We start from the raw sequence: 27,065 nt of genomic DNA, 5'->3' as shown, positions 1-27,065 counted from the left end.
ATGTTTGCGTCTAAAAGAATAGCGTGCTGTTAGCATTGCTGTTAGCATTGTGTTAGCATGCTGCACAGTACAGTATAGTTATAGCTATAGCAAAATAAATGTCCACACAGTCCTTAAAACAAGTTTTAAAAATATACTGCATATAGTTCACTACATGCAAATGCATATGAGGCATCTGCATCACAACAGAAACAATAAGAATCCTACATGAAACTGCACTCACTTCAAACAAGCTTTTCCTGTAGTTACAATTAAAAGTGCATGTATCACATTGTGCATCTAGTTAAATACACATTTGCATTGGAGTTGTTTGCTTTTACACTGTTTTGCATTTTGAATACTGATTCTAGACATCTTAACTCATCTGTGTTATCAGTATTTACGCAAACCTGAGAGATTCAAGCATGGATTACTGCAAAGAAAGGAATAAACTTCAAGAATAAAGTATTATTTAGTCAAATGCCCCAGGCAGAGTTCAACATAAGTGCTGCCAGAACATTGTTGTATAAAATAATGCTTTACGCTTATAGTTTGTTCTTCCTTGTTCGACTGAAAATAATCTGCTCCATGAATCAGTGATGTACATTCAAGATTGAGTGGTTGTTTTTTGTGCTTACTTGACCGCACCCACCGCTCCCATACTTAAACACTGACACACTAGTTTCTCACCTCTGTACCTTTGTGGGAGAGGTCTGCATTCTTTTTCATTCTTCCCCAACTTTTCACATGCACTTGCCTTTAATTTCTACCGTGGTGTGGAATTTACTCTAAAAGCTCAACTAGCTGCTGCCCAGCTGTGATTCTGAGAAAATGCATGTTCCACTCTTGTATCTCACTGAATTCAAACAGTCAGTTAGAGACCCGGGATTATGTTACCTGCATAAACAGATCAGTTTCAGTGCTGTCTCTAATGCTGTGCGGTATTTTCACAGCAATTCTCAGCGTGCAAACTTGAGTGCCAATAAGTCAACCCACACAGTAGGAATCATCAAACAGGGTGGGGCCCTGGTATCTGGTCCAAACAATTGTTTCATTGAGATATTTGATAAACAGGAATTAGGAGTGGTGCAATTCCAGTAGAAAAGCAAAGACAAAAATAAAAAATTCAAATAAAATCTTGGTAAATGTAGCAACAAAGTGATCACGACAGATCACTATCGCTATACGTTTTGTCTGTCCTTGTTTAAAATGTCATCAGCCATGACCCATCACACAATTAAATTTTGTCACACAATTGTCACAATTAAAAAGCTCAAGCTGGTCAAGTCTGAGTAATCTGAAGTGCAAAACCCAAAACACTGAAGTCAGGCTTCCTGTGAAGATGTATAAAGCCTTTAAAATGAGTTAAAATGTGTCAGTGTTATTTCTTTTGGGCTTCAAGAACTGTGACCAACTCTTTATATGTGTCCAGGCTCCAGTGTTTACTCTAAAAACCTGTCTCCACCCACTCTGAATGGCTTTCTCGTGCCTGTCTTACATACTTGTGAAGGAACAAACTATCAGAGCATAGCTCAGTAATTATGGGGAGTTCAGTAACAGCGCCATTCCAGCTGCACACCTGACTGACGGAACATGTGATAGGCTGCAAGTTATGGTTTAATAAAGGTCTCAAAACATTTAAAAAGTGCCATTGTGAAGTGATATAATTTTATATCTCATAAACAAAAAAAAGAACTACGGCACATAGTATAACCTAGTTTCTGGAATTCCCTTTTGTACCACTGTAGTATGTGTGACCAGGGTGTGGACAGTTTTACACTGTGAAGGTGTGGTTTGGTAGGCTATGCCTCTTCATACTGACTTTTTCAATAAGGAATCAAATGGAGTGAATGAAAGCTATGTTCAATCTGTGAATGCAGTGCACATTTGAGATGAGTATCTAACTAGTACTGTAAGTTGCATTGCTGTATCCCATTTAAGGCAACACATTTTACTCTTTCTCTCAACATACTAACAAAACTGAACATTTATGTTCAGGCTGGGGGAGTTGATTTCAGAAGTTGTTCCCACCTCACCACATTGAAACATTTTATTAGGATCACTTGGTGGCACATGTTAACTAATAGGTACGCTGCTGCATGGTTAGGACAACAACTACATCCATAAAGCAGCATCTAGGCAGATGAGGTGGCATAAAATTTGAATCTGAGTATTGCTACTTCCTAGTCTTACTAGATACAACAACATGTTCATTTTCTACATTATGATCCCTATTCAAGTCAAATATATTAAAAAATGAAATATTTCAGGTTGTAATTGAAAATCTGCTAAACATGCAACCTTCTCTGTTTATTACTCATGTCCAGTTCAAAGAAAAGTTTGGTAGTAAAAGTGAAGCACAAAACAAGGAACTCCACTTCTGAAGAGCCGAAACGTTACCTGCATTTTCTTTTTCTTGTTAACGTGATCTAAACTTTCCATTGTTGTTTTGAAGCTTAGCCTCTGGCCTTGCCTCTAGCTGCAGAAAACCTGCTGAGCAGCTATGCCTTGCATCTTGTTAGTTTGAACTCAGTTCTTTTCTTAACGCACTTAACAAAGTGCATTCTCTTTCGTCAAGCTGGAATGGACGCTCATAATTATTTCGTCGCTCCTTTTTATAATTAAAACAATTGCTGCTCCTTTTACTTTATTTACTTTTAGTTTATCAGATCACTATATCTGTCCACTGTGGGTGAGATAGTCATCTTCGTGTCTGATGTGACTTTGGGTGGAGCACATTCCCGTCAAAATAAGCAGGTTGTGAAAGTCTGATTAATCAGTCTAATCTTTACGAATTCTTGAGTCTGTGACCAAGGAAACAGTTGTGCAACAGTTTCACCAATTATAAAACAATTTTGAGTTTTTCAGAGAGGTGATACCAAATTCTTCGTATGGTGGTTTCCGCCCACAAAAAAATGAATTATAATTATGCATGCCCCTGTGTCTTTTATTTACATTCTTTACCCAGATATCAACCTTTACATTACGTTTAACGTGCCTGCATACGTACATATTTTACATACAGATTTGCATTTAAACCACTGGGTACAGAAACATCAGCAAGCTACATCGACCTTTGATGTTAAGTAGACTTACGACAAATATAGAATTAACTGTGTGTTAGTGTTAGAGCCCAGGGTTGGGGGGTCCAGAGAAACTTGGCCAATACACCTGAAGTCAAACAAAGTCACCACCCATGCTAGGATAGCATCATCATGAAAGATTTGTTGTGCATAAGCAAACCAGGAAGTTACACAGAGCTGTCTAAGAAGCATTTAGTAACCTGGTAAATACTTGCATTTATAGCATTATGTGTTATGTGTTGACCTGTTGAACTAATATTTGCACCACTCTGTATATTAGCATACTGATAAAGTATGCTCACATAAACAGCTAATTTGTGATGTTCTCTCTTCTATCTGCAACTGAATTAATAAAGGATGTACATCTGTCTCTCTCACTTCTATACCAACAGATATTCACACTTGTCTGATCACTTTAATCCAGATCTGAAACAGGGTCACGTTTCTTCATTTGTGACTTCAGTGTCTTTGTACAGCACCACAATTACTCTATGTTAAGCACATTTCTTTCCATGTTATAGAATTGCACACATTTTCTGTCCTGTCCTCTGCAATGTTCATTTGTATTCTCACTAGAAAATTATCAAAGCCTTATGTATTAAGTGGACTTTACAATCAAATGTAAACTATTGACTAAACATAAAAGGAATAGTGGACATAAAAGAGAGAAGCCAAAACCTTTGGACACATCAATGGCCCCCTTTGTGCTTGCTTTGGCTTAAGTTTGTGGGTGTGTTCTTTAGGAGGGAGTGATGTCGCCCTGGATTTTACTCTTAGGCCTCAGAATTTCACCACCTGCAAAAAAAAAAAAAAAAAATCAAGGTGCACACCCTTACAACACAGCACAAGCCACAAGTCATGCATTGAAATATCTTGTAGATGCCAAACCAGGAGAATGTGGTTAAACTGGGACACATTTGTAAAGGTTAACGCAACAAAGCGATGCTAAGATGCTAAGCTGCATTGCAGAGCTGCTGCTGTTCACAAAGTTCTCACAGTCACAATGTTGACAGTTTGTTGGCATGCAAACACACGCTCAGACATACCCACGCAGTTCAGTAAGACATCACCAAGAGATATTGCTTTACAGTTTTGGACTTTAACATTTTAACTTGTAGTGTACACACATGCATGCGCACAGAAACACACAGAGACGTGCTCAAAAACCGCCTTACTACTGTTGTAGGCACGCATGGGAACTCTGGCACAAACGGCAGCCTAACTCGATGACTCACCCTTTGTCACACCGGGAAGAAAGTTGTCTAGCCAAATGAAAGCCTAGCAACCAGCTCATTTGCTTGTGGGCATTTGAAAACACCTGCTTTTGCATGATGTCACAGGCAGTACCTGCACTGTCTGTTTTCTCATTTCTGTTCTATTTTCTTTATGTTGTTTCAACAGTTGTGCCACAACTGAACAGCATCAGTTCTGTCTGAGGTGATGAACAAATATAAACTGTACGCGCGTCTGTGTGTGTCTTTCTGTCTCTCTGTGGGTGTGTGGGTTTGTGTGTGACAGATCAAATTTCAAAGCAAGCCGCTACAAAATCCAACTGACTTTTGTGATCGCCCAAACTTTTAAACTCTTTCAAGCTTTCAGTTTGCCTACTAGGCCTACCAACTATTGGTATTCCCAGCAGCCTCAGCAGTTGTTTTGCTGCTGTTTTGCAAATCTTAATATGCTAAGAGGTTTAACAAATATAACAAAGTTGTCATATATTTAACCGTTATATTAACCCTCAGCATGTTTGGATTTTCATAGTGCATGCCAGTACTATTTATCTCACAGCAGTGCTGCATGTAACTACAGCCTCACAGGCCTGCACACCTGGCTGACCTGACCCTTTTGTTTGTTTAGACTGAGCATTCGAGCAGCGCCTCTCCCATTTATCAGAGTTAAGACAGTCACAGTGGGGTTGCAGCAAGCTCTGGTTGAATGTCCGGAAATCAGAAAAGGTTGAGCCTGACTCAGCCTTTTGCATTACATACAACAGTGCCACTGTGTGATTTTTTTCCCATTATTTTGCTTTGCACATGGGTCATTCCATCTCAAATCATTCCATTTTTGGAACACGTTCTGATCGACCAGCAATAATTTGCCTAAAAATATGCTGCGGTCCAAAGTTTGGACATATGAAATGATTGATGTGAAATGATATCAAATATTTTTAATGTTTGAATATGAATATCTCAAAAACTATTGAAGGTAAAAGCCTCATATTTTTGGCTTGAATTTTTTTACCGTCAAAATAAATCAGTGTCTCACTCAATTCCCAAATACCAGGCCTAGCTCCTTGCAAGCTCCATTGTTAAATCAGAGTTATATTAGGTTTCAGTTCTCCGTCATATTTTAATCTTTAGATGACTGTTAGCCACTCTAGTATGCAACTCAGCTGAACCAGCAGTGTGAGGGTTTAGTAGCACCTAGCATTGGTGGATAACTTTTCCTAAAACCAGGCCTTTCCAAGCATGCAGGAAGAAATCACTTAACCATAGGAAAACATTTTTCACCAGTGTTTTGTTTATATGCGCCATGTGGGTACGTCATGTTGGACTATTATAGAAAGGAAAAGGCCCCCATGTATCTATTAAGTGCTGGGCAGCCACACAGAAAACTTGCAGAAGCAGGTTTGTCTATTTTGCCTGCAGCAAGCACATTCTGAGGACACCACCCACCCGATCGGAGGTGGTTCAGCACCGTTAGTGTCCTCTCAGTGACTCAATTCAGCACATTACACAAGGCAAGCACCGACCTCAGCCTCCTTATCAGAATCAGAATCAGAAAGGGTTTTATTGCCAAATGTTGAGTGGGTTTACAACATTAGGAAATTGCTGCGGTGCTTCAGTGCAAACATACTGTTATAAATACTGTTATAAATTAAGCTTAAATAGACATGAAAATAAAAATGAGAATAAGAATTAAAAGTGCTAAGTAGATAGATAGATATATACATGATATATACATGAGTGCAGGTGGTGATCAGTGCCAAACATGGAATGATGCAGTGAACACAGCGTAGGGTCATGTGTTAGTGGTGGGAACAGTCATACGGTTATTGTTCATGTGTTCAACAGCAGAGGGGAAGAAACTGTTCTTATGGCGAGAGGTTCTGGTGCGAATGGACCGGAGCCTCCTGCCTGAGGGGAGCAGGTCAAACAGACTGTGTCCAGGGTGAGAAGGGTCAGCTGAGATCCGAGCTGCACGCCCCAGTGTCCTGGAGGTGTACAGGTCCTGCAGAGATGGGAGTCTGCAGTCAATCATTACCTTGAATAGAGAGCAACAGAATTTACTCCTATACGCTCTTCACATACACCGAAACCTACAGGTTAACTCAAGTGTGTGGCTGTGCAGGTAAACTACAGTCAAAGACACGCAGTCAAAGGGTGACACCTCACTCTCCTCTCACAGAGTAAACTGTGCTAGCCTTCCCTATTCATAGAGAATTAGAACCATCATGACATCATGATTTGAGGCTGAATATGTTGGACTAATAATGACTTCATTTGCAAGAATTTACTGTTTATTATTTTCATACCGTGTTGTACAAGATTGAGCATGTTGGGGGTTAAGCAGGTGAAAGGAACAGGAATATCCTTTAATAGCCATATATAGTAAAACTAACTCATGAGTGTATTTCCTGTCATCACACAAACAACATTCTTTCACCATAACTCATGCTGGGTGATGTGTTGCCGTCTACTGTTATTATTACTGTATTGCCTAGCAACCACTTTCTCATCATTGCTTACACGTCGCCTCTATAATGTCTGTTGCGTAGCTTGTGGTGTGTGTTTGTATGTGTGTGCCTGCACTCACACACATACACACTTGGGCGTGTTTATAGTGATAATTCAGATAGCACCTAGTGTAAATGTTACAGTAAATGAGGGGCTGGAATAAGAAAATTGTAGCATTCAAACACACAGAGACCTGTTCAAAAACCACCTTACTCTGCTTGGCATATACCCGCAGAGTTGCCTGTTTGAACAAGTAAAAGAGAAGCGAGGAGATACCATCAAACCTCCCAGCACTTTTAGCTTCATACACTGTGAACGCCAGCTTTGATAGTAGTAAATTATTAACTTGTGCTCATAAAAGACACTCTGCCATCAGGATGCCTGTAGTTTGCTGATTATCAGCGCTTAAATGCCACTAACGCTAAACCTAGGGCCTTACTTCACATAATAACAAGCAAATGTTAAAACCCATGCTGAAATATAGTTCAATAAATCTGCCAAAACAAATATAATGCAGTCTTTTAGGTAGCGATGATGAAAAACAAGACATTTTAATGGGGGGTTTTGTAAGAAACTATATTACTTACTCCAAACTTGCAAATAAAGAAAGATGAGGTTGCCCCATCTACAGGAAGATCATTTCAGGGAATTATGATCATATATGGTTTCACAACGTGAATTTTTCAAAACAAGCATTTTGTGCTAAGTAGAGGGAGACTGAATTTAAGAAACCGTGTGTCTTTGTGGGTCATCTCTGAGTACTCCGGCTACCGCCCACAGACCAAAGACCTGCACAGGATTAGGTTTCCCGGTGATCCTTAATTGGCCGTAGGAGTGGCCTTGTGATTGTGAATGGTTGTCTGTCTCTCCGTAATAGCCCTGTGACAGACTGGTGACCTTTGTATGGTGTACCCCGCCTCTCAGCATATGATAACTGGGATCGGGCATCCAATGTGAAATTCTGCCAAATCAAATGTGCGCCACTACCCGCTGTGGCGACGGAGCTGCTGAAATAACCATTCTTTCTTTTATGCAACACCAGGAAACGTTCATTAGACACACCCGTGCATACTTTGGAGTGAAAGTTATGTGTGAGACCCAGACACAGATTAACACAAAGAGAAATACTTCTGTTTCTCTATCAGAGGACATCAGTGATTAAGGGTGGAGGGGAGGCCCACACCTTAATTATCTCACCATGAGTGATTTACAGACAGATCAGAATTTGAACATGCAGAACAGCTCTTCATGCATGAACTACCTTGAATAAATCAGTAAGCATAATCAATATGACTGTCCTGCATCTCAGGGACAACTTTTTAATATTATCTTCTGGCATACCTACACACCATTTCTGTCAACACACAATCAAACTTTGCTAACTAAACACATGCTCTTACAAAGAGGGGTTTAGGAAAACAACATAACCAGTGAGAACCAAAACAATACAACTTAATCTGCATGCAAATAAGCAAAGAATATTTGGCCTTTAGTTGTTGTTTTGTGGATTCATCACTAGCACAGAACAAACAGAAAACCAGTCTGTGCTGTTATCACCAGAAGTAAAAATTTAACTGTAGAAAGATCTTCTGACATTGCTCCATTCTCAGAGCTACACACCCAATCCTAATTGGTGGTTGCCTTCAGGGAAAGATGCTCAGTTCTGTCAATACAGGGTTCGAACCAAACTGGTTCCATCTGACAAGTTGGTGCTGCTGTCAGTTGCCCCAGAGTTATGCAGCAGTTTAACCAAAGCGTCCTTTTCCTTCTGCCTTCTACAGATGCCCCGCAGGGAGTGAACAACTTTTCAATCTGTATCAGTGAAAAATGACAGCTGACAGCCTTGTTAAACCAGGTAACTTTTCTGACATGTCAGTAAAACAAACATAAGAATGCTTTGGATGGCTGAGAGGGGTGCAGGGAAGGTGTGAATGACATATTGTGCTTGCTAAAATTACTTTTACTAGGCCAACACTGGCCCAATTAAGCTAATTATACACCTGTTAATTAATATGGATAAAATCTCTGCGACAGGCTGGCGACTTGTCCACCCCGCCTCTAGAGCTGCGGTAGTTGGAATAGGATGCTGAATTGGACAAGCAGAAGAGGATGTATGTATGCATGGATGGATGGATGAGAAAGTGTTGCAACAAATGCAAATTTACAATTAAGGTGATTTTCCATTCATCCATTCATTGTCTTCCACTTATACAATTTAGGTTTGCAAGAATGGGCTTGATCCTATCTCAGCTTACACTGAGATATCCTGTAGGGGTAAATGGCCTGTATTTGTATAGCGCTTTACTAGTCCCTAAGGACCCCAAAGCGCTTTACACATTCAGTCATCCACCCATTCACACATTGGTGATGGCAAACTACATTGTAGCCACAGCCACCCTGGGGCGCACTGACAGAGGCGAGGCTGCCGGACACTGGCGTCACCGGGCCCTCTGACCACCACCAGGAGGCAACGGGTGAAGTGTCTCGCCCAAGGACACAACGACCGAGACTGTCCGAGCCGGGGCTCGAACCAGCAACCTTCCAATTACAAGACGAACTGCCAACTCTTGAGCCACGATCACCCCGTACAGAGAGACAGACAACCTTTCACACTCACAATCCCACCTATGTTCAATTTAGAACTGGAAAGAAGCAATTCAAGCTCCAAAAAGTTGAGGGCCTGGGCCAGGATTAAATCAGTGCAATGAAATTTCATTTGGTACCTGCAAGAAATTGTCACAATGCAATGTGAGTGTCCTGCATCATGACCCGAAGAAATAATATCTTCAGAAAGCAGTACCTGCTGCAGGTGCGTGCCTCAGTTTAACAAAAGAAAAGAGGCACACCTCTAGCAGGCATCCAGAATATTCACCCTTGCTTTTTGTTGATGTGGATCCTCTATCTGTCAGTCACCTCCACCCCAAGACTGCAGAGGCATTAAGACCTGTTACCCAAGCTGAATAGCAGGTCTTTTTTATAGTAAAGAAACACATCTGAAACGTTATGTGTCAGAACTTGTACAGACAAATTCTAGATGAGACTAATTGTGGTAGCGATTACCCAAATTGCCGCTAGTGTGGTTTTAGAGAGCCGAGACTACTAAATCTGTTCACTCCACTAAATCATAAAAACACTGGAAAGACATGATGCAAGTCATCGTGTTTCATTGCAGGCACTTGTTATAACTTAATCAGTCACCACTTCAGGCTAGATTTTTGATTTATAATGATGTCATCATGCACAATAAGTTGATTATCTTCTGAAAGCAATGCCAAAGTTTATGTCAGACATTTGAACAAGTCTGGGAAGAAAAAAAATCTTTGTCTTTCATGAGCTAATGATCTGACTCATGGCTACTTTAGTAATCTATTTTTTTTAGTAGGCTTATGCATGCCCTGTGTTTTTGTGTTGGGTTGGCTACGTGATACAAAAGTTACTTCAGGTGCATTACGAGCTGGGCATGTTGACGGAAAATTCACTGCAGTGTCAAGCTAATTCGATTAAAGCAAGTATTAGATTGCTGTTTATACTGTTTAAAGATCTCTTAATGTAACGATACAGGTTTAAGAGCACAGTGTTACAGGATTTGCATGTATGCAGGTGGGTGACACGGAGAAAGCATTTATTATTTCATGTCATTCAGGCGTGAACACGTTTACTCTCAAAGGAATTCAGCTGTTGGATAAGGGTGCATTCTATAGATTACATTACACAAATATAGAAAAACCAACTGTGAATATAAGACATGTTCTAACCCCCTAAGCTATCAGTGACTCACACAACCAAACACAGCAACCGCCAAGTTTCTTTCATATTTCTTGTCACTATAGCCTCTCCCCACCCCTCACAGCACGGGTGTAGGTTTCACTTAAGCATTGGGAAGGAAATACAAGCGGGTGGAGTCTGCCTCATTTTGTGATGGAAATGTCTCTATGTAAAGAAAAGCACCTAGGTGACTTATGACTTTAATGTGTTTAATTGAGTCTCCAATCATCCTAAATTGTTACAATATTAGGCTGATAATATATAATATAAGTCTTCTTAATTTCATGTAATTATTCTCAACAAACACACACACACAGGCATGACTTAATGTTCTATTTTTGCTTTGCTATTATTCAGTTATTTTCTAAATGACTGCAACATGTCATTATAATTTAAAGTCATCTCTCCCATTCTCTGTTTTTGTCCTGTCTGCCCAGGCCCTCTTCTTCTTTTCTCTTTCCATCAACCCAACCGGGCGCGATGGATGACTGCCCCTCCCTGATCCTGCTTCTGTTTGAGGTTTCTTCCGCTTAAAAGGGAGTTTTTCCTTCTCAGTGTCACAAAGTGCATGCTCGTAGGCAGTCATGTGATCTTTGGATCTTTCTCACAGATACTGCAGGGTCTTTACCTTACAGTACAAAGTGCTATGTGAATTGGCACTACAATCACTTAGCAAATACTGAGTATCAAAACTTAGATGACTTTCAGCAAGAATAAAGTGTCCTCAGATACATTCACTGACTACTTTTTTAGGTACACTTTGCTCATACTGGACCCTTCACTCTTGAAATACTTATGTGTAAATAGTTGTGTGGGAAAATCCTAGTAGATCTACCGTTTCTGAAAAAGCCATTTTTCTACATATGCCCTTGAATTGTTTTATTTTTTTATGGTTTTATAGAGCTGAGGTGTTAAATGCATGAGTCTTAAATATTGAGGGGGCATGCTCAGTGCATCCATCCTGAATTCTACACCTCACACCTGTACCTTATGGTATTTCTAGGAAATGAGTGCTTTTTGTTACGGTAAATATTTGTTTAGACATGATAAATTCTGTGCTTGTCACTCTGACAAAGTCTTTCTTCACAGGCCTGAAAGGGGTGCTGGGGCAGATATGACACAATGGGGCAGTGTCGATGCTTTTCAACACAGTGACCTGCAGCTTAGTCAGCTTTTCCTGTTTCAACAAGAATGATGCACGTTAATCCAGCAGTACTGCTGCGAGGAGTCTGTTATTCACAGCGTACTTGCAATGTAGTACAATGGATCCTCAGGGCAGATGACACCGATTGAACGAATGTTGCAACATCACATTGAATTAATGAATTAAATTGCATCAAGGACCTGAGGTTATGGATACAGTAGCTGGTCTAGCTTCTGGGACAGATGGGCCAACAAACGATGCAGCGCCGTGCTGTTCTGTGTGTCACAGCAGAGTATTGCTATAGCAAAAAACATTCAGAGCAGATGGTTGCACAAGGCAATAAAATCATCACCCACTGGTTTAAGTTTCAGTAAGTATAAAAAGACCAAGTATAAAATAATAAAGAACAGGCTGCTGGGTTAATAAGCATGAATAGATCATAAAAGAAAACAGATACCACAGAGCATATACACCAGACAATATACTTGTGACCTATTCCTGGTTGGGTCTGAATTACTGAGGCCACTGGGGATACAGGACTGTCGGGGTGTGATCTGCAGTGGCGGACAGGTTAAGTTACTTTGCTTAGATTTTTCTTTCTTTTTAGCATTTTGCTATTTCAAGTTTAACGTTTAATGTTTTAGGGCTGTATTTCACAAAGACATTGAAAGCAGCTACAGCACTAAAAATTCTGTACCAGCACCCTTGAGAAAGAAACTGCTCCCACCAGAGGTTAAGTCCACAAAATGGTTAGTTTTCATTTTCCAGCTGTTTTTTTGCACATAACAACAATCAATGTGTTTAATTTAACTGAGCTTGGATTTTGTTGCATTTTGACTGAGCTAGCTGCTTCCCATTGTTTCCAGGCTTAGTGCTAAGCTACACTAACTGCAGGTTGCAGTTAATATGCAGGAAGACATGGATGGTATCGTGTGTTCTTATCTAACTCTCTACTAGGAAAGCAAATGAAAGTGCCCAGCTATCTTTGTAGTTTCAACTGAGTGAAAAGTACATTTCTCATACTCATCCTTTCAAAGTGAAACCTTATGCAGTGTTGACTAAATTCAGTTTGAGCAAAGCTGGGCATGTTAAGTTCAGGGAGGATATTTAAAGCATGATAAGCCTGAGTTTATAGCTACTACTTTCATTTCAGCTCTGCTGTTACTATGCTGTTATAAACACTGACTGTTTTTCCCAATCAGACTTTCAAACCCTGAACATGCTCTAGTCTCTCCCTGTGTCTGGCTGCAGTACATTAAGTGTCGTGAACAGTGGGTGGGATTGTGGTATTTGCAAAGTTTTCTGTCTATAACCTCATGAGAGGCTCTATGGCCTTGGGTGGGGCACCACCACCACCACCCATAATTCATGTTCAAACCTGTTCCTAGATGGGCTCAAAGGCCTCTTAAGGAACAATGGACTGTAAGAGAAACCCTTCCTGTCCTCAGATATGTTACATGTGTTCCTTCCAAGCACTTGCAGATTCTCAACACTGTCAGCTTTAGTATGAAATGTATGTTTTAGGGGTTTGGGGTTTTTCTTTTTTTAGTTTGCTTGTTTGATGCTTGTTTTTTTTATTTTTTAGGATATGTGTTGGATTTCTTTGTTTTGGTCACACTTTATGTGAGCTTTTAGTTGGTGTTAAGAGACAATATGACAGTTGCAGACATTTTTGAGGAAGGCCTAACGTTCAGTTCATTTTGTGAAAGAGAAACTCTTGAAATAGGGTGAACAAGGCAGGCTGGGACTTGCCAGGTATTCCAGGGAAAGATTTGTGTGGATTATCATCCTTTCTCATGTTAGATGTCGAAAGCCTCCTTTATCAAAAGCGGTACTTGTTTGTGTTGGAGAAAGCAACTGTTAGCAGCCGGAAAAACCAAGATAGCAATTCCCTTGAGGTGATTTCCAGTGCTTTGTAACGACTGTTCTGTGCATCTTTAAGACGTTTCTATTTGTTTTCACTTTCTTATCAAGCTAACAAACTACAGAAAAATTAACAGTGTCAGTGAATTTCAGCAAAAACGCAACACAAGCACATCATGTAGATTTCTGTTTGAACGTTTATTATTGTGCAAACAGGACTCAGAAAGTAGAAGTCACGAGAACTCGTGTGGCTGCTCTTCATCACATTTAAGAGTTTAACTACAACAGGTTTGTCACTGCCTGCTCAGCATATAATGGCCTTCTTTTAAAAGTTGTGAATTACAGGTTGGTGTGATGGCAGTGCCTCCTGTTGGTTGAAGTACACAGGGTGAAAACACAAACAATACTGCCGCCTTTTGGCTAAAAAAGTGTGGTGCAGTGAAAGGTTTAACTCTTTAGCCCTCGAAAGCCTAGTTTGAGTAGCCTTGAAGCTATTTTCTTAACCTGGAGGTTTCCCTTTATTTCAGGGCTGCTTATAGAACAAACTCAAACTATTCAAACGGTCGTCAAACCACATCTTTACCTTTAATATATATTGTGATTGTCAACACTTGTCATAGGGTATGGGGAGGTTTAAGGGGGAAAGAGTTAAAGTCTGGCACTGCTTCAGGTGACAGTAGAGAATGTAGAGAGTTTTTGGATATTTAAGCTCGATAAGCACCGCTGTGTTAAAAATATCTGAAGGAAAGGTGTGTTTACACTTCTTCACACATTTTTTGGGTGAAAATTGGATAATGAAAAAGAATGTGCTTTTTCTTAATCTTCAACAGCAAATCATGAATTTCTCAAAACAGGATGGAAAATCACTCTTCGGCTGCAGCTTCAGCCTCCACGTGCTCCGGCTCCTTCTTCTCCACAGCCTCTGGTTCCTCGGCTGCTGCTGCTGGCTTCTCCTCCTCCACCTGCTCCTTCTCCTCCTCCTTCTTCTCTTCCTTCTCTTTTTTCTCCTCGGTCTTCATCACCACTGTCTCCGTCTTGGTGACTGTGGTGCTCTTCACTGCCGTTCCCTCGACTGCTGACGTAGACCCACTGCTTGCTTTGACTTTATCAAAGGAACTGCTGATGTAGGAAGGGATGTAGGAACTCTCCAGACCGTAGGCATTGTAGTTCACACCTACAAATTCAGAGGAAGAAGTGAGTGATTAACATTGACACATGCTAATATATCAGAGTTGATATTATGAGATTCTAACAATATAAACTGTATCCTCAGATATGATATCTAGATAAGATGACTTCGGTCATGGCAAGGTTGTGGGCTTGTCTGACCAGTAAAATGCTCTATATAGCAGCAATTAACAAAGCAGAACTAGAAATAGTTGCACACAAGTATGAACTCACAAGTCTGCTTGGACACAGTGGTCTGAATTCCAGCTGCCAACCTTTGGGAAGAAAGAAATAATAAATAAAAGACAAGAACAAGAACAAGTAAAAGCACGAGTATATTGCTATGTAAGATGTAGGAGAGCATAGGTGCTCTTAGATGACCTGTTCTCCTCTCCTTCCAACAGTTTCCTGTATGTAGCAATCTCAATGTCCAGAGCCAGCTTAACATTCATAAGTTCCTGGTATTGGCGGACTTGGAGTGCCATATCCTGTTTGGCTCTCTGAAGAGCTTCTTCCAACTCTCTGATGCGGAGTTTGGCATCTTTCACCGCCAGTTCGCCGCGTTCCTCAACCTCTGCGATCTGAGCTTCCAAACTGCTTCGCTAAAAGTGGGAGAAGCCAAGCAGAGTGAGGCATTGAATTCAATGGTCTTCATAAGACCGGCAATGCAGTTTGAATTATTACCTTAATGTCAAAACCTCAAATCATTCAAATGAACAGAAGAAAATCTCTGTCCCTCACCTGAGCTTTAACCATGTCGATTTCAGACTGGAGCCTCACTATCCTGCGGTTCATGTCAGCAATCTCAGCCCTGGTTGACTTGAGGTCTTCTCCATATCTACCCGCTGACTGCTCCATCTCTGCGTACTGGCATGAAAAGAGACAGATCATAGTGAAACTTTAAAACACAAAGTGATACTGCTGGCAGGTTTTTTGCACAATTAATTTGACATGGGGATCAGGAAATCATGTTGCAGCACTCGAACATGCAGTTTGCAATCTCCAGATCCATATTGGCTTTCTGCTCTTTGACTTCTTTGTATATGAAACTTTTCAGTATGTTGCAATAAAAGTAAAGGAAATCGCCTAAGATAGAATATCAGGAGACAATAGAGGTCAGAAAAGTCAGAAAAGAGAAGGCATCCCACACCATCTGCCACAAGTAAAACTCTTGTACCATGCAGAGATTTCAAGTTCATGCTCTTCAGTTTTAAATGTTCATGAACATTAAATAAGCTTAATGGACTGTCCTCACAGATGATGATCTATTACGTAATTGTGGGCTTTAGTTTCCCATAGCTTTGTGGTCCCACCTTGGTCTGATACCATGACTCAGCCTCCTCTCTGCTCCTTTTGGCAATGTCTTCATATTGGGCACGCACTTCAGCGATAATTGCGTCCATGTCAAGATTACGGCTGTTGTCCATCTCCACCACAACAGATGTGTCCTTTATCTGGCTCTGCAACTCATTAATTTCCTATGAAGGACAAAAAAGAGGGAAAAAATACAACTGATGCCTCCTGTAGAAACACTTTTTATTAGGCTGGAAGTGAAAAATGAAATGAGGTCATTACTGCATCGTAGAGCTGCTTCAAGAATTCAATCTCATCTGAAAGTCCATCCAGTTTGGCCTCGAGGTCCACTTTCATCATATATGCTGCATCTGTATCCTTTATTGGAAAAAAGACAGCACTGAGAACATTCATTGTTCATTACAGTCAAAGTTTAAAAAGAGGGCATTATTTTTCCTCATGAAGGCTAATTGTAGTTTCAAGATCACGCATTTACTAGAAAGCCTGCACAGACCTTCTTTAATAAGACGAAGTTGTTCTCACACTCATTGCGCTTGTTGATCTCGTCCTCGTACCTGCAGAAAAGGAGAATTGTTTTAGTCTGTATATAAAGAAAAACAGGCAGTGTGCAATCATCATGGTGGGAAAGGTGCTTTGTCAGAACTGATAGCTCCATAAGTTAATATGGAAATGGTTCCATAAGTTACCATCTTTGCCTAATATGTGAAAAATCCCAGAGTCTGCCAGGGCAAACATGCAGATCTGTGTGCTGTGGCAACCCCTCCTGAATAAAGGAGCAGCTGTTTAAATCATAAGCTATTCTAGTAAGAAAACCTCCGTGAATACATGTGGTGCTGACAGTGAATATTAACTGTGAATATTCAGGGTTATTGTTATTTTTGCTCCACCACACTGCAAATGATTATTTTTATCTTCTTATCCGCTCTATCTTGTTGAAACTTTGGGTTCCTGACAGGAAGTTAAAAATAGCTCTGCAGGCTTTCTAAAAGCCAAACTGCACAACTCTAGGAAAACTGGAAACAGAGTATCGTTGGCAGTTTAAGACTCCCAAATCTCGGACAAATAAAGCATGTCTTATGCTAGAGTGCAAGATTAAAGTGAAAAATCTCAACTCCACCCACTTGGTTTTAAAGTCCTCCACCAGGCCCGTTACGTTATGCAGGTCCGACTCCAGTTTGACTTTTTCGTGACCCAAGTTGTCCAGCTGCTTGCGCAGGTTGGCAATGTAGGCCTCGAACATAGCATCGATGTTTGAGTGAGATATGGTCTGCTCATGCAGAAGTTTCCATTTGGTCTCAAGCATTTTGTTTTGCTGTTCGAGGAAGCGTACCTGAAGATTGAAAGGTGGATGAATGCTTAGTAAGAAAAAGGAAGGAAACATGTAATGGGCAGATACGAGTGGGTGTATGTGATGACTGAAGCTCTGACTTGGTGGATGAAAAAAAACAATGGGGGAGTTACACAAATATCAAAACCTTTCCATAGAAAACAATAAATAATGGAGTGGTTGGTCACTGGGATATGTGGTGGATAGGTTGGGTGTGACTGAAGAGTTTTGTTTGAATCCAAAACATACAGAGATTAACTGAAAGGAAAAAATGAGTAACCAGACTTCTCTGGCCTCCAGCTGCTTCTATCTGTCACAGCAAATACTCCAGTCTCAAGTTTAACCCACTGTGTTGCGTTTCAACACGAAGTGGCACTGTTTCTCACTTGCCACACAGCTTGCCCCTTTTACAGCTCTTTCATTAAGCGTCATGACCTTGGGTGGGGTCCGTGCTACCACTCAGCAAACACAGGAGAGGCAGACTGCTGTTTGTGGGTGTGCCATATCACACCAGTGCGCAAAGGAGTGGACGCGTGAGCTGTGTTTTACAAGCAGGAGAATTAGCCTCAGCGTGATTGATTTTTATATCAACTTCTGTCCCACCCTGCTCTCCTGAAAGCTTTGTGAACCTTAGTCTGTTTATGGGTTTCAGCGACAGATAACGAAAGAATGTGGTAGGTCTCTGGTGGTGAAAATTCAGGTCATGAACGTTGAAAATAATTCGGTAAATGAGATTTTCCAAACGGGATTCTGTTCGGTAGACACCTGACACTTCGCTCTCTACTTTCACAACCACTCGTTTTGCAGAATATTGCTCGTATGGGGAATGCACTCCTTTGAGCAAAATTCATCTGCTCTTCATCCCACTCCTGTACTCTGTATCCAGGTTGATCCTTTTATCTGAGCTCTATGATCTCGCCTGAGAGTGAAAACACTGGAAGCAGGAAAGCCATTAAGCAAACCAGGCAATATTCCCAGCAGACTGTATAGATGGCACATTGTTATGAAGTTTTGACAGGGAATGTCTTAAGGATGATCTCTTCTGTGAAATGAAACTTCTTTCATCTTTCACTTATTTTGGCTTGTAGCGTATCTCTGCAGTTTGTCTGTGCTGTTCTGCTACTGCCGTCACATTCAGTTTCACCCCAGCACTCCTGTCACTTATAGAAGTGTGGATTGTTTGCTGTTGGTGTTTTGCAGTTTGTATGTGCTTTTCTGCAGCATAAATTTCAAACACAAGATTTCACATTTCATTACAACCTCGACTGACCTTGTCGATGAAGGAAGCAAAGCGGTTGTTCAGGGTCTTGATCTGCTCCTTCTCTTCAGTACGGATTGCCTGGATGGTGGGGTCGATCTCCAGGTTCAAGGGAGCCAACAGGCTCTTGTTCACTGTCACTGCTGTGATGGGGGCCACAAATTCATTGGCCATGCCACCTGCTACACCTCCACCAAAGCCTGAATATCCAAACTCTACGCCACCTAATCTTTGTCCGGATCCCCCAGCGGCAAACCCACCGACCGTCTTACAGCCCCCAACACCCACAGCTGCACCACTGCTGCCCACTCCTCCATATGAGCTGCGGACAGCGTAGCTCTGCCTGGCACTCCCCACACCATGACCTCCATAGCCAGAGAAGGAGCGGCTGCTGAAGCCCTGCGTTGGGATTCTGGGTGAGGACACAGTGGAGTAGGCGGTGGTCTTCACAGCTCTGACAGACATGGTGTTGGAGGAAGTCTGTAGCACTGAGGTTTTGTGAGAGGAGAGACTGCTGAGAGGAGAGTCAGGCAGACAGACCCACCCTGGTCCTGTGTACTATTTATCAGAGTAGGGGAGGAACCCTGCTGAGGTGCGATTGGCTGGTGTCCTCAGTAGGGGAGTGAAGGATAAGGGGGGAGAAAGAGCAAGAGGGGGAGAGATGAGGGAATGTCAGGGGAGAAAATTGCATCATATTACACTTTTACAGCACATTAAAAGCACAAGAATTACGTAATATCAGAATGCCTTTTTTATATATAAAAAAAGGTTTCCAGAGCTTCTGAAAGTAGAAGCTCTGGAAACCTGGAAAACAACCTTTGTGAAGTTGCATTTTCCATGCTTCATAGTTACAGTTACATTAAAATTATTTTGCAACCAAGTTTACTTCACATGCTTTAGTCACGCCTTGGACACATACAATCTACATCCTCATTGTATTTTACACATACTTATACACACACAGCAAACACTGGGTATAAGGAACATGTACACCACTTTATGAGCTTCCCTTCTACTTTATAACACCTCTGACAGGCTGTGATATATGGCAAAGTAAACTGTGCTTGGACAGTATGATGCCCTCCCCTAGCTGGTGGGCATCGACTATGTAAACCCAGCAAAACAACTGCAGATTTAAAACATTGAATATGTTCCACCACTTTTTTGTCTTTGTATTTTTTGAGATATGTCTTTTAACATTTTATACCAAATGTTTTGTTACCTGTTGGACCAGATTTATGCAAATGTGCAGCTTGCACAAAGAAACTATGTAATGGGCTGGGTGTTTCATTATCAGCAATAATTGCCACCGATCTATGCTATGTACACACACACATTGATAAACATTCCTTCTGTGTTTGCGCTTCACCTGCTGATATACACACATCCATCAACTCCATCAATTCACGTTGTGGAAATCTTCATTGATTTATCACTTGGCAGATTTATGACTCACAATCTTTTCAGGGCATTTCAATGGCTGTTGCCTAATTTAACCAGAATAACCCAACGTCTTCCCTCTAACAACATTTTTAGCAAACGTCTGTTCTTTGTTTTTCAGGTTTTATCTGTCAGGGAGGGAAAAAAGACCACCTATTTATGAGCTCACGGAAAGAGAGAAATCCCATGGTACACTGCCATGTGCAAAATAAATGTGAACAGACACAAGGGGGTACATCTTATGGAAAGTACAACCTGAAAAAAGACTTGTAGGCTGATCAAAAAATGTGTGTTTCACTTGGCTAATCTCAAACGGTGACGTGGTACTTCACAATGGAGCACTTGTGCTAAAGTTGGAGACAACCATATATGTACAAGTCTTTTTGCACAGCATATGTACAGCCTTTTTGCTGTTTCACTAACTCAGCCTCTCCGACGAGCACTAGCTCATGAACAGAGCTGCACTTTGTGCTAATTTTATTTTTTAACACATGATTAGAGCTAGTTGTCTCATCTCTCCTGATAATTCCTTTTTTTTCTGTGTGAGAAAAGTGAAAAGGTTCATTTCAGAAGTTAATCCCCCAACGCTCCTCTGAGGCTGGTGATGTTATGGTTTGTGTGAAGCTGCTAGATGACACATCAGGACAGGAATGTGCTGAGAAAGATCCACATACATGCTACAAGCCAGTGAGGAAGGGTGCTGAGAAGACGAGCTGGTGGGGTATATGAGAAGGCAATTAGCAGCGATAAGAAACAAAGCTATTTCACAACCACTGACTCTCACTGAGAAGTTCATTTTGGACAGGGTGGGATGCACAACAAGTTAACTTACAGTTACATGAGCAGTTATCAGTGACTCATTCTTTTTACAGACCAATATGCTCATTATTATTATAAAACCCAACAATATACATACACTTGGGGTAATAATGTTTGATTGTTTGAGCTGGAAGACCCCTGCCCATCTTCAGAACTCCTGAAGGAAGGTTCTTATCCAAGATTTTATGGTAGATGGACCCCTCAATCGGCCCCACAGTGCAGTGATCTCATCCTGTACCCTTAGCAGAAAAACAGCCCCAAACCATAATGTTTCCACCTTCATGACTGACTGTAAGATCGATGTTCTTTGGATCATACGCAGCATTTCTCTTCCTCCAAACACGACGGGCCAAGTTGACGCCAAAGAGCTCGATTTTGGTTTCATCTCACCACAGAACTTTCTCCCAAGCCTTCTCTGAATCACTTAGATGTTCATTAACAAACGTTGTCATAACCTATTGAGACCTTTGCAATTCAGAATCTGATCTGTGGAGACAATCAACCAGTAAGTTTCAAATCTGTAAATAAATTGCCACAGACTTGTAGATCTGCTCCACGCGGGTCGGGTTTTGGCTTTCTACAGGAATCTCTCTAGAAGTTGGCCCAGAAGGTGCAGAGATAGAACTCATTTATCAAGAACTTAGACGGTCAGCAAGAAAAAACAAAAGGACTGCCTTCACAGAGATATAAAGACTCAGATTTATAGACTTGGGTCTATAGTTGTGTTGCTGGGGCCAGAGTGATTACCGGCCTTCTACTTACAGGGTGGTCGACATGTAAAGTGTAACTGAGTTGTGGCATAGCTGGCTCTGGCCTTGGACTGTGTGTTTTATCCTTTTGCAAGTGGGACACTGGACTTGACTATTCCTTCATTTTTTGATCATTGTATTAATACATGTTGTCTTTTAGAATTTTATTGGTTGTCATTTTTTCCCACAGCTGAAATGGTTGGTCAGACCTTGAAACTGATTGTGTGTGTTACAGGGGAATCTACAAGATTTTAATCTGTAACGGTGTCGTGTGTTACCAATAGTGTTCTTGGTGACTGTAGTCCCAACTGCCTTCAGATCACTAACAAGATCATCTCTTGTAGTTTTGGGCTGATCTGCCACCTTTCTCATGAGGCATCTAACTATAGACCGAAAGCGACTGATGGTCATTGTATATTTCTTCCATTTATGAATAATCACAATTGCTGATGGTTTTAGTGCCCATGCAGCTTTATACAGCTCTAAAATCTTCTCCCTGACATCCTTTAAGGGCTCTTTGGTCTTTCCTGTGGTGGTACCATTTGGAATAGAAGAAACTACTTCTGAGGACAACTTTACACACATAATGAATTCAGCTCAGGAGTATCTGTGATTGATTAATTGCAATTTGAGTGGCATATGGGAACATAGCCAATATAAGGGAGTCAGAATTCTGGCTGAATTGTAGGGGATCAAATACTTATTTCAGTCAATGACATGCAAATCAATTTATAACTGTTATACAGGGTGGGCCATTTATATGGATACACCGTGATAACATGGGAATGGTTGGTGATATTAAAGTCCTGTTTGTGGCACATTAGTATATGTGAGGGGGCAAACTCCTCAAGATGGGTGGTGACCATGGTGGCCATTTAGAAGTCGGCCATCTTGGATACAGCTTTTGTTTTTTCAATAGGAAGAGGGCCATGTGACACATCAAACTTATTGGTAATGAAAAACAATGGTGTGCTTGGTTTCGACGTAACCACTTACAAAATGTGTTCAATGTGCTGCCCATTGTGTTGGATTGTCAATGCAACCCTCTTCTCCCACTCTTCACACACTGATAGCAACACCGCAGAAGAAATGCCAGCACAGGCATCCAGTATCCGTAGTTTCAGGTGCTGCTCATCTCGTATCTTCACACCATAGAGAATTGCCTTCAGATGACCCCAAAGATAAAAGTCTAAGGGGGTCAGATCGGGAGACCTTGGGGGCCATTCAACTGGCCCTCTTCCTATTGAAAAAACAAAAGCTGTATCCAAGATGGCCGACTTCTAAATGGCCACCATGGTCACCACCCATCTTGAGGAGTTTGCCCCCTCACATATACTAATGTGCCACAAACAGGACTTTAATATCACCAACCATTCCCATTTTATTACGGTGTATCCATATAAATGGCCCACCCTGTATAATGTGTTTTGTTTTGTTTTTAATTGTTGATATTCTGTCTCTCCCCATTAAAATTAAACTACAATAAAAATGACAGACGGATCATTTCTTTAGAAATGAGAAAAGTTACAAATTCAGCAAGTGATCCAATTATTTCCCCCGTTGTGTAGCTATCATTTGACAGGTATATGATAAAAGATTAAAATGCAGATACTTAGAAATGGCATAAAAAGCAGGCATGCAAAAATATTCATTACAGTAAGAAGTGGCGTTGCTGTTATTTTTTTTCTTCTTTGGTCTTCAAAGTTGGACTTTGCTGTGTTTAGAGGAGCTTGCCAAGCCTTGAAAGCAATCAAAAGTATGTGCTATAAAACTCTTTTCCTGCTTCACCCTTGAATGCCTGTTCAAACAAAAAAACACCCACATACAGTGATGAAATACACATTTACGCGCTTGGTAAGAGGTATATAAACTCAATGGACATAAACTCGCTAAAGGCAGAGGACCACCCTTCTTCTGCTCCAGTAGGTTTGTTTGCTTTGAGACTTGTGCCCCCTTGTGGTTGGACCGCAGAGGTAGATTCAGTAAAGTGAATCCATTTCCATGCATAAAGCGAGTCATTTATTTGTTGGTATTGTGAAAACGTCTACATTGTGAATGTTAATTTACAGGAGGTGCATAGTAAAAGATATTAAACTGAAAAATTATAGTGTGAATCACTTTAAAACTGAGAAATAGGGCATGGACTTTGGTAGAGAATAAACTCGCACATTTCCTCAAATACATTTTGAAACACAATGGATAAATTCGTGAAATTACCACTTAAACAGATATTTTTTAAATCAGTTATATTGCTGAACTCTGCAATGAACCTAAGCTAATCTGTCTCCTTGTGCACAGGGGCATGTAGGTGACTCTCCAGTGCATCAGCTCGAGCTCGTAGCTCAGGCTCATTTTAGGTCTTCCTGTGAAATGTCTTTGTGCCAGAAATGAAAATGACATCTCACAGAGAAAATGTCTCTTAGGCGACACAATTCAATAACCTCTGCTGTGTGAGCTTTCTTGTCTGCCAGTGGTCCACGTTTAACCTAGAAAATAAATGTGTTTGTACAATTCTACTGACAATATCCAGTGTGACCACCTCTATTCTTTAACGCAGCCTGGAATCTCTGAGGCAGCTTTCTTATCATTTCTTTAAGTAGTCTTCTTTGGATGCTTGCTTGCTTTTGTTCCATTCTCTCTCGCCATGATCCCACAGTGCTTCAGTAACGTCGAGGTCCGAGCTCTGTGGAGAGGACATGACTTTCAGGCACTGATTATCTGCTGTAGATAGTTTTTACGTCACAGGAAACACTAAGGACACACTGCACACAGTGTTAAGATATGCCATGTTTTCAGCTAATAGCTCTTTGGGAATTACCTCACTGATCCAAAGATAGCATTTAATGCCTTTCAAAATGTGTTATCTTTGACATTTTTCATAGAATCAAGTAAATAAATGAGAACATATTTTGTGACAAGGTGCTAGAGTAGGATGTCTCGAGACCGGTCTTGGTCTTCACTTGATCTTGTCTTGGTCTCGACGGACTTTGATCTTGGTCTTGTCTTGGTCTCACTTTCTCGGTCTTGCTGTCTCAGATCGACATAGTGATCGGGAGACTTGGAGTCAACAGTATCCATGACACACAACGTAACGTTTGATAATGTGTCATGCGCAAAAGCATCAGCTCTAAGAGCCGTGCTTAGAGAGTGCTTTGTAGTGAATCAGAAGAGTCGACTCCCATTGAGCGAGAGCCAGCTCCTCACTTAATTTCCTTTCCCTGCTCAGCTCTCACACAGTGACTCAGCTATGCTCCAATCCCTCCATACTGTGGCCAATCACATGCAAGGATATAGGATAATATCATTATGTGAAAAACAGAGAGGGTGAGAGATGTGACAGTCAAGTGGAGCTGCGCCTGTCCTCTCAGTAAGTGAGTGAGACAGTAGACAGTGGTGAGGAGGGCTGTGCGAGTGCATCCCAAAAACACATAAATATGCCTGACACCAGTAAACGAAGCAGCATCTGGCTGCAGTTTAAAGACCTTTTTGTCTCGGTCTTTGCTCGTCTCGACTTTGTCTTGGTCTTGACTCGGTCTGTCTTTGTCTTGGTCTTGGTTTAGGCAGTCTTGACTACAAGTCTACAGGCTGCTAGAGAAAAAGTGCCTGAAGACATAAAATGTACTCTCTATTAAGTTTATATCTTCAGTTAGGTACCTTTTTCATACTTGAATGATTCATAGGTCAGTGTTGAGTGGCTTAACATACAAAAATGCTCTAAAAATAGTCAGCTGCAAGGAATGGACTAAAAGTATAACAGCTGCTAATCTCCAAAGAAAAATTGAAAGACCTTAAGAAAGCCTGGAGAACTATTGCTCAAGACCATTAAAAAAAAAAAAAAAAAAGTCTGGCTCCTGGGTAGCAAAACATAAAGAAGTCAGGGATGGCTCACAACTTTTACACAGTACTGTATGTACAAATTTAAACAAGGTCCCTTCTTTGGTATCTTTGAGCATCTTGGATGAGTCAGTGAAAGAATGACAAAAAAGAGGAAGGGAGGATGCAGAAATGTGAGTCACTTGGAGTGTATCATACTCACATGCATGTCAGCACTGTTTTGTGTATGTGTGACACGACCACAGATACAATATGCATGATTATAAATATGCAAAAGCATCTATGCAAATGTAGATTTTGGATTTTGTATACATCTACGAGCATACGGTTTACGCTGTAAAGAAAGGAAACTAAAGAGAAAGGAGGGAAGTAAAATTAATTCAAGGCCGCAGCAGTCTGAGCATTGCAGTAATCTGACAGTTGGCCAAGATTTGTAAAAGAACAGAAACTTCTGCAGTGGTTTCCAGACTCCTGCTGTGTGTTACTATGACTCACAGTCTCCATTCTCTCCAGTATCCCCTTATTTTCCTTTTATTATCTTTGGTTTAAAAAGAAATCTTAGTGGTGTGAGTCGGGATTTAAAGATAAGAGTCTTGATTGAATCTGGGATGTTTTCTGCAATTTAGAGATTAAGCAGTCTTATATAAACCTGTAGCTCAAGTTTATTTCTCTGTTTGTCACTGCAAGGTTTAGGACTTACTGGCCTGGGGAAAAGGTTGCCAACACACATTCAAACAAACGAGACAGCGGCCACAAGTCATGAGGTATGAGTCATGCTGATTTCATTCATCGTTCCTCTAAACTGCCTCTGCTGCAGTGCATTCTTTGCTTTTTCTTTGCTATTTTGCCACTCTACAGTACAAGCTCTTCTTACTGAGTGTTACTAAATTAAATTAGTAAAGACATACACAGTAATAGGGTGGGAATGTACACGGTGAAAGCTGATCAAGCTTGGAGGCGAAGGGAGGAACAGAAATGAAAAGAATGAGGCTGTAAGGGGGTGCAGGAGGTTGTTTGAGTCTTTGGAATTTCCCCCTGTGGGTGCTTCATTATCCAGGTCTCTAAGGGCTCAGAGAGGAAAACCCTCTCTGGCCACAACTTTAGGTTCACTTAAGCGCTTCCAAGGTCATGCTGGAGCACTAAATACTGTAACTGGATTTAAGAAAATTAAAGGTTTTTGTGTTTGAGAGTCTATCACAGGGTTTTACTCCAGTGTATATATCAGTCCTCTATATGTGTATGTTCCACTTCATTTATTCACCTTCATCATGTTGCAAACACGTTTTTAGGACAGCTACAAGGAGCACTGCAGTATTCTGTTTTACTTTCTTTGAGGTTCTCAAAGGATAAGAGAAAAACTGCAATGTCCAGAGGCACAAAATAAGATAAGACTTCAAAGATAATTGTTCAGAATCCTCAATAGAAATTGATTTGTGCACATAATTGCCTATACTGTGACAGTTGAATGAGGGCAGCTTTTATTTCCTTTTGATTGTACTTTGACCCGGGTATCAGCTAACCTTTGTTTTTCATCTCTTGCAGAGCCTTTAGATCCAGCTGAAGCTTGGGTGTCACAGGTATTCCTA

At 40.9% G+C, this 27,065-nt stretch overlaps 1 protein-coding gene across 1 annotated transcript; it reads right to left on the bottom strand.

The window, feature by feature from the left end:
• Positions 1-13,754: 13,754 nt before the first annotated feature.
• Positions 13,755-19,191, bottom strand: LOC120731776 (keratin, type II cytoskeletal 8-like). The gene is made up of 9 exons (XM_040028999.1): positions 18,650-19,191; positions 17,174-17,382; positions 16,546-16,606; positions 16,314-16,409; positions 16,052-16,216; positions 15,480-15,605; positions 15,120-15,340; positions 14,973-15,013; positions 13,755-14,745 (listed from the first exon to the last, which is right to left on the bottom strand). The coding sequence occupies exons 1-9, from the start codon at positions 19,100-19,102 to the stop codon at positions 14,435-14,437; spliced, it is 1,683 nt and encodes a 560-aa protein (XP_039884933.1). The 5' UTR covers positions 19,103-19,191; the 3' UTR covers positions 13,755-14,434.
• Between the last annotated feature and the right edge of the window lie 7,874 nt (positions 19,192-27,065).

Source organism: Simochromis diagramma, unplaced genomic scaffold, assembly GCF_900408965.1.
Source record: "Simochromis diagramma unplaced genomic scaffold, fSimDia1.1 OVJJ01000483.1, whole genome shotgun sequence".
In the NCBI taxonomy this organism is placed as follows: domain Eukaryota; kingdom Metazoa; phylum Chordata; class Actinopteri; order Cichliformes; family Cichlidae; genus Simochromis; species Simochromis diagramma.
Note: the sequence above shows the minus strand (reverse complement) of the source record. Positions and strands in the feature narration are given on the sequence as shown.